Raw genomic sequence first — 16600 nt, forward strand, 5'->3', positions numbered from 1 at the left:
AAAAAAGCAATGAGATTTCTCCATAGGATTTTAGAAAATAGCTCGAAATAAGATCTGTGGGAAACGTACCTGTTAGATAAATGCACGTTTTGTTCAGCCGGATAATATCCACATGTCTACCCTACTTTTATAATTTTTTAATCATAAATCTATCGATTAGATTTATGATAGACTTTTGAAACTACAAGAAGATAAGGAGGACTTTTACAAAAAAGTAATAGACATTTTTGTCCAGAAGGATAGGCAAATGGACTTCATCTTCAAGTCAAGGTAAGACCGCAATTTTATTGAAAATGGGATCTTACTAAGAGAGAACAATTCAATATTTAAATGATAAAATTACATTTTTTGGGTATCCTTTTGTTGAACTGTCTGTTTAAAATTAATCGAAGCATCAGACAAAAAAAGCTTTTGAAAATAATATTATATTTTGGTTTAGTTCAAAATATAATATTTGTAAACCTGAAGAGTCAGTGCCAGTGCCTCACCAGCCATGAACCTCACTGCACGTCACTGCAGAAGCTTATATATAGACATCTAAGTTTTTTGTGCCCCACCACTTTTGTACATATAAAAACGTCACTGAATGTATGATGAATTGGAAATGGGGGACCCTGATGTAAACAAGACGAAAGTCTTTCTCTGGTCTGCATCCCCTTAACAATTGTATGTTTTGAGCTGTACTGTACTGTACCCAATATACAAGCTGTTAATAAACTTTTCAATCAATCAATTCAAAACTGGACGAGAGTGAAAATGGAACACACACGCTATTTGCTGTTTGTTTATATCACAGTCTGTTCTTCTTCTCTTTCTTCCGGTTGTTGCCTATTTTGAATGACGAATACACACTACCACCGCCTGCTGGTAAGGACAGTTATTGCCACTCACGCATGCGCAGTTCGTACATGCTCGGCTGAAGTATTTGCGGTGTGTTCCAGTGCGACACATGGCCAAGACGCAGGAGAACTCGTCGATGGAACTGTCGGTGTCTTCTCTGGTGACTGCCTGGTGTGTCAGGGCCTTTAGCTTGTTGTCATTAGATACATCGAGTCTTGTTTAAACACACAACAAAACAAAACTGCCAAAGTGGATATAATTAAAATAAGTCAAGGATGGTGATGGTTTCACAGGTGACATAAAAGGCATATACCTGCAAATGTCTTGTGTTTGTTAAGACCCTTTTATCATTACACACTCTCAATATGCTCTTTATGCTGCCTCCCCCAACCTAGGACTGCACATTTTGTCTGTTATTCCAATAGCTATAAGACCTAGAAAACTCTGCTGCCAACATCAACTAATAGCCATGCCGTCCAGCTTTCTCCCTGCCACCCTGATGCAAGTGTTGATATTTTTGCCTTTTCCTTTCACAAGCTTAACATATTCAACCGTTTCACTATTCTCTAAATAAATGCAGATCTCATCAGCATAAAGGTTTAACAATATTACACACACTACAATACAATACATTCATTGTATTTATTTGTGTTTTTGCTTTAAATTACCCAAACCTTTTTTTTCTTTATTGTCACTGCATGATCCTCAGTAGTAGACGCAGTGTGTCTCCTAGCGAATTAAAAAAGTATCGATTTGTTTTTCTTTCCATAACTGTACCTCATTGTCCTCCATATAAACAGCCATATACACAAATCCGGACCCTTTTTTCAGGTGAAAGATTAATTCATCATGATAACCTGCCAAATTATAATGTGAGAGTTCAAATAGATTCCACTGGGGGGCCTCAGATTGTGATTTCAAATAACATCCATCTGGCATGTTTGCAAGAATACATATGCAACATTAACCCAATAACTTAATAACACAACCATCCTCTGTCAGTGACACAAATGCCACATAATGCATTACTTTCTATGGATCTAGCACGTTATAGTTATATGTTTATCCTTAATAATAAATTAACAATATCATCATTAATGTTATTACTAATATTATTATTGCTCTATTTTTTTCTGTCTGTCTGTCTGTCTGTCTGTCTGTCTGTCTGTCTGTCTGTCTTTGTAATCTAACCCTCTGCACGAGTGTATTTTTATAAGAGTGGCTCTAAATACAAGATAAGATAATCATGCTTATTGAATTAATAATTAATTCGACAGCCGTGTGATCTCCTCGTTGTAAAAATCCGATCATGTGAAAGTTCCGTGCTCTGCACTGATTATCTGTGCTAAATGAAAGCAGCAACATTTGTTTAGACGGCAGGTCTGAGGCAGGTCACACCAGCACAGTGTGTGTTAGTGTGTGTGTGTGCAGCTGCAGCCATGGCACTCCGGTGGATCGTTCTGTTCTTTGGGCTGGGACTGGTAAGTGTGAAAAATTAACAATCGTATTGATCTCCAGGGCTTCAATTAGAGTCACTACAGATATATAGGAAACATTTTAAAATATTAAATGTAATTTATATTTAATATAATAATTATATTAAATATAATTTAAATTAAATAAAACATTTAATTAAATAGTATATCAATCATAAAACTTTCCCATTTAATTACTTACTTTAAGAGAAAAAAAAAATTCAATTTGCAAATTATGCATTTGTGCTAATTTGCACAAAATGTCCCATATAAATGGGAACGTTGAACAAGCCATGTTCAATTCACTTGTTTTATTTTGTTGACATATTAAATCAAATAGCTTTTACAATGGGACTTTTGGATATGTCTTTTGCTTGCTCTATAAATCACAATATGCTGCCAGGAAAAACTAATTATTTTTGGGGTAAAAAATGTTCTATAAATCAGGTTATGAACAATTTATGAAGAAACCCCTCTGTGAAACGTTCAGATACATGGATACAGTGGCTTGCAACAGTATTTTACCCCCTTGAAATGTATCAGAGATGTCTGGATTACAAAGTATTCTTAGAAATGTATCCAGTCAGTTTTTTTTAAAGAAAACTCATATGATCCAGCAGTACATTTTCAACGCCAAAATGAATGATCTGTTAGCCAATGGGGTAAGTATCTACCAGCTCGGCACACTGTTGGGGGGATTTCTGACTTCTTGGCAGATTTGCTCCAGGTTCTTCACATTGGTTGCATGACTCTTGTGGACTGCAGCTTTCAAACAGCACCACGGTCTCTCAATGGGATAGAGATCTGGACTTTCACTTAGCCACTGTAGGACACCTGTTTGTTGTGATTGACAATGTGATTATTAGTATGAAACGTTTTCTTACATGTTGTGTTTTTATATGCAAATAAGCCATTATGTAATGCTGACTGTGGGTGAATGTAGGAGAAATCTACAGACCAAAAATAGTTAGTAATCACCAAATGTGTATGTTGGATGTTTTCAAACTAGTCTGAAAGAAGACAAAACTCTTAAAATGTACCAGTGCATATAAAAACTTAAAACAATAAAATAATTGGCTGTAGTCTCCCGCTTTAAAGTTACATTGTTGTCAGTACATTTCTTCAATCATGTCATGAATAATCTTGATTAATTGTTTTTCTAATGTATGCATGTTGTTTTTAGGCAGCAGCTAAGCTAACAGGAGATACAGGTGAGGCACATATTATGATGCTTTTGGGTTTAAAGTGTTTTAGTCAGGTGGGGTTAAGATGACAAAACACACAGACACACAAACACACACACACACACACACACACACACACACACACACACACACACACACACACACACACACACACACACACACACACACACACACACACACACCCACATGCTTTAATGTGCTATTGTTTCTGAGTATGAAAATATATGTGACATGTTTAGGTTAACATGCCTCAGGTCTATGCTAACTGCACCAGTACATTAATAATTACGTTAATAATATCGTACTGTAATCCCATATTTGAGCTTCATATTATTGACTCTACAGAAACGGATGTGGATGAAGGCCATGACTGGGACATCTTTAACATCAATAAAGGTGTGTGGACACATTTATTTGTTTTGCTTTGTTGTATAATTTGTCCATGTCTCTGAGGATTTTAATATACCAATACCATTTATCTGTGCAGCGGGGGGGCTGGATCTGCTGGAGGGAGACATCGATCTGGAGGAGGTGAGCCCGTCTGAGTATCACTTTATATCTGCATACACAAAATGATATACTGAAAAGAGAGCATCCATACTCAGCTTATCACCGATAGCAATCAGAACAAATTTAAATATATTTATTTTCATAATATATTCATTCACATATCTGTCACCATATCAGATTTGCACTCCATGATTATCATTGCCAAAATAATAAAAGAATATTGATATTATTGTGATATGTATAGATAATTTAAAACAGAAATAATAATGATATCAGGCAAAAACTGCATTTTCCCTCTTTTTTCGGCAATTCATTCGACTATATTTGTTTAGAATTATTTATATTTCGTTTATTATTAATCATTTGTATATTATTAATAAAGACACAAAAATAATTATGTGATTCTGCTCTAATGAAGATCATAAGGCTTTAATGTAACTTTACAAACATTAGTAACAAACATGCATTAAAATAATGATTCTTATGTACAGTATATATGCAGTATGTATAATTGTCTAAAGAGACACAGAGGGATTCCTGGTGAAGTCTTCCCATAAAACAGAATAATCTAATTTGCATGCAATCTAGCAAAGCTAACCATTTAAGAACATCATTTAAAGTGAGAATGTTCTTGTTGGTGCTTTTTCGTTATCTTTTCTATTGTTTACATGTTGTTCTCTTCATTGATATCAGTCGGTCAACAGAAACTCCATTATAGGAGACAAGTACCGCTGGCCAACAACAATCCCCTACTACCTGGAGGACAGTCTGGGTAAGACGCTCACACACATAACCCTATCATGTCATTATGGATATACAACAAATTGGAATGTTTTTTAATCTTTGTTTTATACTCTGCAGAAATGAATGCAAAGGGGGTAATCCTGAAGGCATTTGACCAGTACAGACTGAAGACCTGCATTGACTTCTCTCCATGGAAAGGAGAGGAGAACTACATCTCTGTGTTCAAAGGGAGTGGGTGAGCGCTGTGTTTGGTCCATTCAAACAAACCAGAACTATGTCAGTGCTGATTCCATGCCTGCTGGGGAAATGTGTCCCAACATATGTCAAGGCAAACACTACATTCCCAACAAATGTTTGAGCTACCCTAATACTTTTAGAAATGCCATAGGCCAAACACCTTGCCATAGGCCAAACATCCTTTTAGGATCTTTCCGCTCCGTTTGGGTTTTCGGTGCACAACCTAAACAGTTTACAGTGAAATAGCTAAAATAAACCAACTATACGCTAACTGTCCAGCACCTAAGATGAACATTTTGGCCACAAGATCCTTCTCTGGGATTGATTGAAACCAAATCATGTCTAAAAGGATCTAGAATTTTTTATTACTATTATGAAAAAGTAACTCATTTGGTATAGCGAGAACGCATGAGTGGATAGGCAGGTCTAACAAACAGGACTTTCAGCCAGGAGACCACTGTTTGTCTCATTTGTGAAACCAAAAGTCAACTTGTCAAATGTTGTCCAGTAGGTATGAGAATGTGTTGGTCCGTCAGTGTTTTGTTCACAGTTTGATCTGCTTTCCCCAAGTGGCAACATTTTTTATAACTGCTTTAGGCCACATAGAATTTCAACAAAAACCTAATCAAAGTGCAGAATAATTTCCAGGATAATGTGCTATTATTTAAGGTTTATGCACAAATGTCAGTCTTCTGATACTGGATCACTGCATGTCTTATTGAATATTAAATATACATAAACATGACAAACAACCTGTCTTGACAAACAAAAGAGCATATACATTAAAGTAACACAGGATCTTCTAAGCTCCAGGAGAGCTTCCCATGTTTTGTCATCCTCCTAATGTCAGATGTCTCCCTTGGTTAAAAAGACTATAAAGTGAAATGTGCACGTTGTGTTTTCCGTAGATGCTACTCCTCTGTAGGAAACCAGCGAGTGGGGAAGCAGCGGCTGTCCATAGGTAGAAACTGTGATCGCCTAGGAACCGTTGAGCACGAGTTCCTGCACGCTCTTGGCTTCTGGCACGAGCAGTCCAGAGCTGACCGCGATGATTACGTTGACATCATGTGGGATCGCATCGAACCTGGTAACATTCATCTGCAACACCTTGAACTACAGCTCACTTAAAATGGTGGATACTCATGCAGGGACTTTATACAATATGAGTACACAAACTATAAAGTGGTGCAGATATGAGTCCTAAAAACCGGAAAACGAGTTCGATTTTTTTGGAACGTGTTTTTGGTTTCACGTCCACGACATTTGCCACATGTATTTACGCTTAAAACATCAGATAATATCTAGAGAATATTCTGCTTTTCTTATTTTCTGTGATCTTTTGAAATCCAATGGAAAAACCAAATTGCCAGAATTGCTTTTTGTCGAGGGAACCCTTGTGATGCTAACTTCCGGGTCGGTCTACAAAAATACGTCATCACTGCCGGCTCTTTTATCTCCTATGTTATTTTCTCCTTAAACATTCATGCTACCTGAATACAATTTCAAAAACAAAGGGCTGAATTCAGCCTCATATTCTTCAATTTCCCAGGTAAAGAGCACAACTTTAAAACATACGACGACACGGTGTCCAGCGCTCTGGGCGTTGCCTATGACTACGGCTCTGTGATGCACTACAGCAAGACTTCCTTCAACATCGCCTCCGAGCCCACCATCGTCACCAAGATCCCCCACTTCATGGACGTGATTGGTCAGAGGATGGGCTTCAGTGCTAGTGACCTCACCAAGCTCAACCACCTCTACAACTGCAGTGAGTCCATTTGGCCATCAAAGTTTAAATGAAGCATAAAACCTGAACTTTGAGAGTTCAACAATCAATAACCCAAATTGGGTCATAAAATATTATTTGTGTGAGGTACAAGTAAGGTCAGACTTATCTGGTGTACACTGATGCTTATATACTGTAAATAAATAATTGTAGGCAGTCATCTCTAATTATTAGCCCTTAGTACTAAAGCGGCAGCCATTTGTTATGATTTGCTCGTCAGCAGTATTGAGGGATTAGTCAACACAATATTTCCCGGGATAAATGCAGTAATCTGACTCTAATTTTGAAAACTACTGGCCCTATTTTAATTTAACTTGTTGAAATTATGCAGCACTGGCTAACATGCAATCAATTTCCCTTTTTGAAAGGGCATTGGTGGTGTTTTTAAAATCTTTCACTCATGGCCTTATTTATGCAGAAAGTTTTCAGGTGTCAGATCAGAACAGAGTCGCTCTGAACTGTTGAAGCTCTTTTCGGTTCAATGTGTTTTTCTGGTCCAGGTGAACCTATGTTGGGAGATGATGTAACAATATTGTGTCAGGGAACTTTTGTTCTCTACCTGCATATCAGCCCTCAGTTATCAAGCTGACTGATGCACTGCCTCATATCAACACCTTGTTCCTTGTATCACTCCTTTCATGCAGGGTAAATAAAAGCTGGCTATGTGATAACATATTTGATCAAAGGTGTCCTGATTCAAAACTCTTACATAAGAAGTTTCCAACTAATAATGAATGATGTGCTGTTTACACGAGAACGCAAACGGTTGTATCCGCTACTTTTCTCTTTCGTATAGCCCGTTCGTTCACAGAAGGCCGTAACGGAACCGCGGAAATGGACCCCGCAAACGATAACGGGTCCCAAGGTGGATAGATCTGCAAACGGAACACTCTGGGGGGGAAACGGCTCCGTGTGTACCAGTGACGTGCGGTGAGGTTCATGGCTGGTGAGGCACTGACTCTTTCAGAGTCAGATTTACAAATATTATATTTTGACCTTAATCGAAATATTCGGTTATTTTCAAAAGCTTTTTTAGTCTGATGCTTCGATGCATTTTAAACAGACCGTTCAACAAAAGGATACCCAAAATCTAAATATTGGATTGTTCTTTCTTAGTAAGATCCCATTTTCATTACAATTGTGGTCTTACCTTGACTTGAAGATGAAGTCCATGCTATCCTTCTGGACAACAATCTCTATTACTTTTTTGTAAAAGTCCTCCTTATCTTCCTCTAGTTTCAAAAGTCTAGTTTGTTGTTTGCGTCTACCGTCTCTGCGTAGAATAACAGTAGCAACAAGAACCTGTGGGCTCACGTGCGCCCCCTTCAGTGCGGCAGAGGTTATGGCTGCCTCCCCTGGTGCTTTTTTCATTGCCGTTGTATGATGAGACCAGCGAGCCTAAATATCATATATACGTGAAATAAGTTATTTAGAGACTATGGATGGCGAGGATAAATGTAATAAAGGGATCTACAAACATTACATTGGTGACCTACAGTGAGATGGTAACAGGCATGCGCTTAGGGCCCGCTTTCCAGACAGTTTCTGTGGGGTTACGCATTCTGAGGTGAGGCAGATCTCATCTGTGCCTCACCTTACCCCACAGTAACTGGCTTGAGCACGCTCACAAAATAAGTGCCCGCGCTAAATTAGTGCCCGCGCTCCAGCAAGTTACTGTGGGCTTACGTGAGGAAGAGCTCGTCCCTGCCTCACTCCTCATCGCTCCCATGTAGTTGTAGCGGAGCTCGGCCAATTTGCTGATTTTGACTATAAAAATCGATTGGAATCATACATAAATCACACTTACAACACAGATCAGTGGAGACAATTTATTATTATTACTATTTCGTTTTTCTTTAGTTGTTTTTCTGTTACATTGGAGTATGACAGGTGAGGCTCTGCCTCCCCTGCCTCCCCTGACTGCACGTCGCTGGTGTGTACGCCTCTATACGATCATTTCCTGATAACGATGAAGCCATAGCCCCACCTCTCCCCACCTCTGCTGCTCACTGCTGTAGCATGGTCAGTAGCTACTGTCAGTGGCTACTGCTACTGCTACTGACCATGCTACAGATGTTAGTGCAAAATCTACAGCTCCTCTACCACAACCATCAGCAACAAGTGGACATGGAGAATTACATGAACTACATGTTGCTAAATCCACCGCGGGGCATAAACTTCGCTTCGTCTTCTTCGCTGCTTTTGGTGTATTTTGTGGCGAAAGTACAGCGCCACTTACAGGCCCGGCATATGTACTACAGCGTCTCCAGCACTTTCGAGCGGTCTCGTGCGGAAGTACAGCGCCACTTACAGGCCCGTCATATGTACTACAGCGTCTCCAGCGCTCCCGGGCGGTCTCGTGTGAACGGAAGACTTTTTTGATATCGTATTCGGTTCGTTTGCGTTTCGTATGCGTTTGCGTGTAAATGGGGTCTGAGTATGTGCTGTCATGCATACTGAATGTTATAAGTGTATTCCTTTGAATGGATCAAACAGCAACTATTGCAACGATGAAATCTTAACATTGGAAGTATTAAGTTGTGCATTATATGCTATATTTGGGAGATTTTTTTAAATGTTACAACTTGTGCATCTTTTGGAGAGAATTGATCTAATGTATTGCAAAGAGGAATGGCTATGGCAATTAATTTGTTAGATGAGTTTGTTAGGGTTTACATATATTTCAAAAGTCTGTGATTCTTGGAGTTGAGGAATGAGGCTGCTTCTGTTACTATTTGGTTTAATTATAAATGGTCAGAGAATGTAAAATAACTGACAGTAATAAAAAAAGACTTTGTTTTGCTGATTTTGCTTATTCTAAGGAATATGTTTGTTGCCTACAGTAAGTTGAAGGATGGATGTGATTGCTTGTAAAACCCACTATCACATTCTTACTGCCTTTTTGTGTTATTTTATATCTATGTATACTGTATTTATCTTTGCAATACTATGTACATTTTGGTAGCATTCCAGGACAGCACTTCTGATCAGTCAAACAAGATTAAGTCTTGGTTATTCAAGGCTGCTGCATCTCCATTTTCATTCAAATATTACTGTTTCCTCTCCACAGGGAAGTCCTCAACCTTTGTGGACAGCTGTAACTTTGAGGAGGAGAACATATGTGGCATGATTCTGGGTCCTGGTAATGCAAAGTGGGAGCACCGCAGTTCTGTGAGTGGAGGGCCTCAGACTGACTTCTCCAACTTGGGTCAATGTAAAGGTGACTGTCAATCAAAAGTGATGGTGAAAAGTCGTAGATTTTGCTTTTATCTAATCTACTTTGGAATCAGAACGCTTTTAAAGGAACCAAATATGTCACAAAATATCTAAAAGTCTCAATTTCAGGGAAATAATGCAGTCACAAAAATGGCCTCTTCAGTTTAAACAGATTATTTGGAAGTGAAACCCTGGAAAATGCAGATAAAGAATCTGTTTATTTAAAACTAAACAATTATCTGTGTTGTTGTACAGGTAGCAGTTATGACAAAGAAAGCTAATCACTTATTTTTTTCTTATCTAGCCTCATAGTTTGCTGGCCTTGGTGTTGACTGATTTATAACATAAGCTGTACAAAGTACGGGCTGGCAGTGAAAAACACATTGATTATTTTTTATTAGGATTGTTATTATGATTAGTTTTGATATTGTTAAGCTATATAGCAATATATTGAGGTTTTATTAGATGCAATCAAGTGTGGCTTTTGTAATAACTTTTACAAAAGAAAAAAAATGTTCTTGGATTCAAGCTCTGAGAGAGCTCTGGAAATCAAATGTTTTAATTCTGATCTAAATGGTTTTTTTCTACTGTGTTTATTCAATAACAACAGGTGTCACATTACTATTTAGTTGCTATAACAATAGAGTGGTGCCGTGACGAGTCCTAAAACCCTGAAGTGAGTTAGCATTTTACCGCTACCGGTTCCCTCGTCTCAGAGTCAATGGGATTTCTCCATAGGATTTGGGAAAATAGCTCGAAATAAGGTCTGTGGTTGACACAAATTTAAGAGACAGATCACGTTTTGTTCTACGACATTAAATACATCAGCAGTGACCCCACTGGTGATTTTTGAAGAGTTTACGTGTCTGAAAAACGATGGTTGTTAACAAGTGGCTGAATAGGACTACAGAAGTTGTCGAGGACGTTGTACGTCATTACGCCGAACACGTAAAACACTCCCGCTAAGTTTGTTTGCCCTGTTCTGCTTGAAAGCAAGTACCTGCCTCCTGCAAACTGTTAAAACAAACGCTTCAACTTGTACCATTTATAATCTGTATTTTTGAATATTGATCTTAATATGGCGTGACGTTGAAGTCGTGCGACCCTGCTGTACTCGGCTAGCTCGTTTATAGCATAACGTTAGCATTTTGCTTCTGGCGATTAGATTTCTTTTTTATAAAAGTAGACATGTGGATATTATCCGGCTGAACAAAATGTGCATTTATCAAACAGGTTCGTTTTCCACAGATCTTAATCGAGCTATTTTCCAAAATCCTATGGAGAAATCCCATTGCTTTTTGGTCGAGGGAACCCATGCGCAGTTTACTTCTGTGTAAATACGTAATCCCTGCACCACTCTATTGAGAACATGGTGTAGTGGAGCACTTCAGCCTCTAGTGGCCAAAATGACTATTACAACAACAAACATTGAAAGATTGTCCAGACAAAAAGTTGTATTTCTCCACCTGTTTCCCAGACGAAGACTTTTCATTCAGAAATATTATTCTGACTGAATCTGTTTCACAGTTGTTGTTGTTGTTGTTGTTTTTAATTTGTAAGGATTATTTTCCAATGACAATCTATTTTAAACCACACTTAGAAAATAGATCCCTAGTATTCTCTATTTTTGCCTCTCAGAGCTTTAGTCATCCACCCCTTACGGTAGCTAATAACTTTAACCTCTCATAGTCCAGGCAGTATGATTTGGAGGTGACTTTAAGCCTAAGCCTACTGAATTGTCAATGATGAAGGGAGCTGCCATCCATGGAGGACCTTTACTCCCAGCGGCTCAGGAAGAAATCCCTCCGGATTATAAAAGACCCCCATCACCCCAGCCACAAACTGTTCTGCCTGCTGCCGTCTGGCAGGCGGATCCCACAGGCAATAAGACTGTTAAACACACACAATATTCATCTGGCTGCTACTTAAAAATTATTTATCTATTTACCTAATATATCATATTTCAATGACTTGCATATAGACTCTTATTGCACTATTTCACTATTTCACTTTTTAAAACTATTTTCTTCTTGTATTTACTATTTACTATTTACTTGCACTATATTTTTCTGTTTATCTGTGTTTTGTGTTGCACTGTTGGAGAAGCCTGTGACACAAGATTTTCCATCGACATAACTACACTGTAGCTATGTTCGTTTGACAAATAAAGAACCTTGAACCTTGAGGTTTTTAAATAGGCAACCATAAAATGTAATATGACAAACCTCTAAAGAGCCAACTGAACCAGCGTTGTCTCCCGCTGCCCTCAGGAAAAGGTTACTTCATGCACTTCAGCACAGCCTCTGCTGAACCTGGTGACCGTGCCTTCCTGGAGAGTCGTTGGCTTTACCCCAAACCCGGAGCCCAGTGTCTGACCTTCTTCCTCCATAACAGCGGGGCGGTCGATGATGTTCTCAACATCTGGGTGAGAGAGTATGACGAGGCCAACCCCGGTGGCAAACTGAGGCTCTTCAAGAGTATTTTAGGTAACAAACTAAAAATTACATATTATGTGATGCACGGTTTAATTACAATTGAAGCTTCTATCTGCACAATTTTGAAGTTTGTGACTGTACATATTTTCACCGGCTTACCATGTAATCAGATCAATCAAAATAAGCTTCAAAATGCACCAACAACATAGGAAATAGTTTTGTTATAAAATCTACATTATTTTTCTTACAGGAGGAGTCATGGGCTCCTGGGAACTGCATACCATCAATGTGAATGTGACGAAGAAGGCGCGTGTGGTGTTTGAGGGCGTGAGGGGGAGTAGTCCAACCAAGGGAGGTTTCTCTCTGGATGACATTAACCTGTCCTCTGCAAAGTGCCCTCAGCACATCTGGCACATCCGCAACATCACCCGCCTGCTGGACACCACCCCTGTAGGAGAGAAAGTGTACAGCCCCCGCTTTCTGTCCCCTGCAGGTTACTCCTTCCAGGTAAACGCCTATGAAATATTTAATCTTGGAACAATCAAGAGCTCAACCGTTGAGTTAAAGTGGACCTATCATGCTATATTTGAATAATATATTGTAGGGCCATACCTATATATGGGGGGCGAGGCACGAGCGTCATGTTACCATGCTGTTACCATGCTGTTACCATGCCACGCAACCTCTCATTCCCCTGATAGGTGGAGAGTTGCCCATATAGGCGGAGCACACCGTTTCTGACGTCAGAACAATTTCAAATCTGTATCAGTCTGTATCAGATCCGTTGCAGCCCCGTTTTTAGAGATTTGGGTATGGAGGAAAATAGAGAGGGTTGTGTTTTCTGACACTTGGTGAGTTCCCTGACACACCGGGGACACATATTCATGTATAAAAGACGTACAAAAGTGCATTTTGCATGATAGGTCCCCTTTAAGTTACAGTTGTGGACTGGTCGAGTAAAGCACCAGGGTGTAGGGCATCATATTTTATTCATATCAAATAGGTACCAAATATAAAATATATATTTGGTATGATAATCTATCATCTAATTTGACTTGAATTGATATGGCCAACAGTGAGTCTACATAAACCTTTTGAGAAGTACGGTGTAACACAAGGAAGCTATATGGTATCTCACAAAATTGGTAAGCATAATTCGCTTAATAGCTCTCCCTGATGGAGACTTTTTACGTGACTGCTTAGTAGAAGTGGATGACTTTGTATTACCTCAAAATCACAAGTCCTGAAGCACCAAGTCATTTACACTTTGAGATACCCCTAGTTCAGGATTTAGTGGATTTTATTAACAGAACACTACATGTATAACTATAACTTCATAAGTCTATGATCACCTGAAACCTTTTTGTTTTTTTTGTTAGCTTAAGTCGTTCATATCTTCATAGGGGGAGGTCCTCTTGCATGGAGTTCACCACTGTATGTTTCTTGGCTATGTTCCTACAGTAGCCCAGAATGGACAAACCAAAATCTGGTTCTACAGAGGGCCTTTGAGATTTGTAGTTACCCGAAGGACACCAAAGTTCTCTGACACGCTTAGTAAGTGAGGGTTGCAATCTGAAACCTCACTTTGAGATGCCACTAATACCACACAATACTTCTTTAACTCACATTTCCGTAGCATTCTTGCACTGATGTCTGCTGCAACAATGTTTTCGAATCATCTAATCATGAAGTTAAAGTAAAAAACTTTAAAATGACTTCATTCTGTTCTGTGATCTGTAGGTCGGTGTGTACCTAAACGGAAAAAGCAGCAGTCCGGATAACATGGGCACATACTTCTACCTGACCTCCGGCCCCAACGACCACAAACTCAAGTGGCCGTGTCCATGGCAACAGGCAACTATGGCCCTTATGGACCAGCAGTCTGACATCAGACAGCAAATGAACATGCACAGAATGGTCACCACCGACCCTGACAAGATGTCCTCTGATGGTAAGAGAAGGATGGAAACTCCTTACACAATGAGTTGTTTCTTTGTCAGAGAATGACAGTGGGTCTGTTTCTCCCAGGCACTGAGTTCTACTGGGACGATCCCCGGAAGGTGGGCTCGAAGGTGATAGCGTCCGATGGCAGCTATTACTATCGAGGCCCAGGCACCGGAACAAGTTCATTCATCACCCACAGTAGACTCAAGAGCAGGAACTTCATCAAAGGAGACGATGCCTACTTCCTATTCAGTCTGGAAGGTGTGGAGTCAGATGACCCCAGTATATAACAATATGGCGGTAGAGTGTGGTTATGGAGCTGTCTGGTGGCGGAGAGACCTGCATGACTCGGTCGGTGATCAGACAGCTGGATTGAATCAGGTGATCAGTTAGACAATAACAACATGATGGTAACCTGGTTCTTGCATGGATGTATAAAGAGAACTGGATACAGTGTCATCTTTAAAAAATGTGCTCAGTGCCGCATAAAGCCAAAAATTGACTGACAACAAAAAGGACCTGGATCATTCAGGGACTCGGGCTCATAGAGCATGTGCACTTGCGTTTTCCTAAAACCCTGCCTCCGTTCCTGGCCCAAGCAAATAAATGGAGAAAGAAAATAACTCTGGATTTGGCTTTGAGTGCATTTTAAAGCTTTTAACCCTAAATATTTTAATAAGGGCTATAAAAGTGTTCATACTGGGTAGTTGATCTACCAGACCTCTTTTTATCAATATAATCAATAGGGAGAAGTATTTTGGGCCTATATGCAGTCACAAACTCAAACGGAAGTGTGGTATCAACTTTTTCCCACAATGGAACATTTGCATCAACGGCCAGCGCACTTCCAGGGGTCTTGGGTTATCGTCTCTTGCAACAGGCTGGGTCCTGTTGGGGGGGACGTGTGGGGGGACGTGTTCGGCATGGCAGTCTCTTTGTTTTAGGTTTTTTTGTTGGGTAAGGCAAGATTTTGGAATACAAACCTGATTGTTTTTTTCAAATCCTCTTGTCCTTTCATCGTGTTCCTGTTGAGGAGCCACTGTGAGAATCCCTGCTTACACTGCAGTTACAACTGATTATGATTATGATTGAAGGAGAAGAGGATTTGACAAAGACAAACCGGGTTTCTTCCCAAAAACTAGCCTTTGGACTCAACATAAAAACTCAAACACAACACTCCCCAAGTCCAGATGTTACTACTCCAAATACGTCCCTCCTCTCAGGAATCAGCCTACAGAAGGAGACAAGAACCAAGCTCCCATCATGCTTTTATCGCCTGACTGATCACCTGATTCTGCCAGCTGTCTCATCTCCAGCTGAGTCACTCCTGTCTCTCCACAAGCAGCAATAACCGCACCCCATGCCAATAACAAACATCTGTACTGTCCACCTAAGATCTCTGAAACACCATGGTTGTTGTCTCCTTGTTCTCAGATATATCGGACCTGCTGGTGTCACAGCCTCTTCCCCGCTCTGCAGTCCATGCTGACCCCAGGCTGGTGAAGGCTGCAGACCCAGATGCTCCTGAGGGGCCCGCTAAGCACACGCTGGTGGCAGCGGTGGCAGGGTGCGTGGCAGCAGCCATGATGGTGGTTTCCATGGCGATCGTAGGGAGAGCCTGGAGGAAGACGAGACAGCAGGAGAGCGACAGGGTGGTGATCATCCAGGACATGCCTGGATTCATAGAAGTGAGTGTAAGTAAATGTGAGAGTCAGCAGTATTTCACATCATGGTGATTTAGGTTAGCATTCATTTGTGCATCTGAAGCAAACGTATGCCTTTAGTTTGTGTTTGAATATCTGCACTAAATGTGTCTCTATTGTATTACAGGAGCACCCAACCAAAGATTTACCATCTCCTTTCACATCTCCATGATGTCCCGATCAAAGGAGAGAATCAGCATTTAACAGAAAAAGAGAGAATTCATTATTAAATTATCTTAGATTGTTATTTAGACATTCAACTAATTTTCATGTATGATAATAAAAATAAAAAATGTTGAAGAAAATGTTTGAAAAAAAAAAAAAAACGTTTGCATACCTTATTGGGTGCCGAGTTAATACTTGTTTTTAGTGTGGTGGGGTTAGACAGAGGTACCCGTTAATACAATATTTTCATCTATCCTGGCTACAGCCCTGCATTCAGTTAGGGCTAGCTTGGAGTGCATTATCAGTAGTGGAATAGCCACACATCTAGATGGCTTTCCTG

General features: G+C 39.8%; 1 protein-coding gene across 2 annotated transcripts; it reads left to right on the forward strand.

The window, feature by feature from the left end:
* The first annotated feature begins 2199 nt into the window (after positions 1-2199).
* Positions 2200-16350, forward strand: mep1b (meprin A, beta). 2 transcript variants are annotated; one of them, XM_034140742.1, is made up of 15 exons: positions 2200-2321; positions 3499-3526; positions 3866-3916; positions 4008-4051; positions 4724-4802; positions 4892-5009; positions 5920-6098; positions 6561-6779; positions 9868-10017; positions 12284-12499; positions 12699-12955; positions 14189-14399; positions 14477-14653; positions 15827-16086; positions 16223-16350. In XM_034140742.1, exons 1-15 carry the CDS (start codon positions 2280-2282, stop codon positions 16265-16267), a joined length of 2076 nt encoding a protein of 691 aa, XP_033996633.1. In that variant the 5' UTR covers positions 2200-2279; the 3' UTR covers positions 16268-16350. The 2 variants fall into 2 exon arrangements, with proteins under 2 accessions (XP_033996633.1, XP_033996634.1); XM_034140743.1 differs by having other exon boundaries at positions 15827-16080.
* The last annotated feature ends 250 nt before the right edge of the window (positions 16351-16600 follow it).

This window comes from Trematomus bernacchii, unplaced genomic scaffold, assembly GCF_902827165.1.
Source record: "Trematomus bernacchii unplaced genomic scaffold, fTreBer1.1, whole genome shotgun sequence".
Taxonomy (NCBI): domain Eukaryota; kingdom Metazoa; phylum Chordata; class Actinopteri; order Perciformes; family Nototheniidae; genus Trematomus; species Trematomus bernacchii.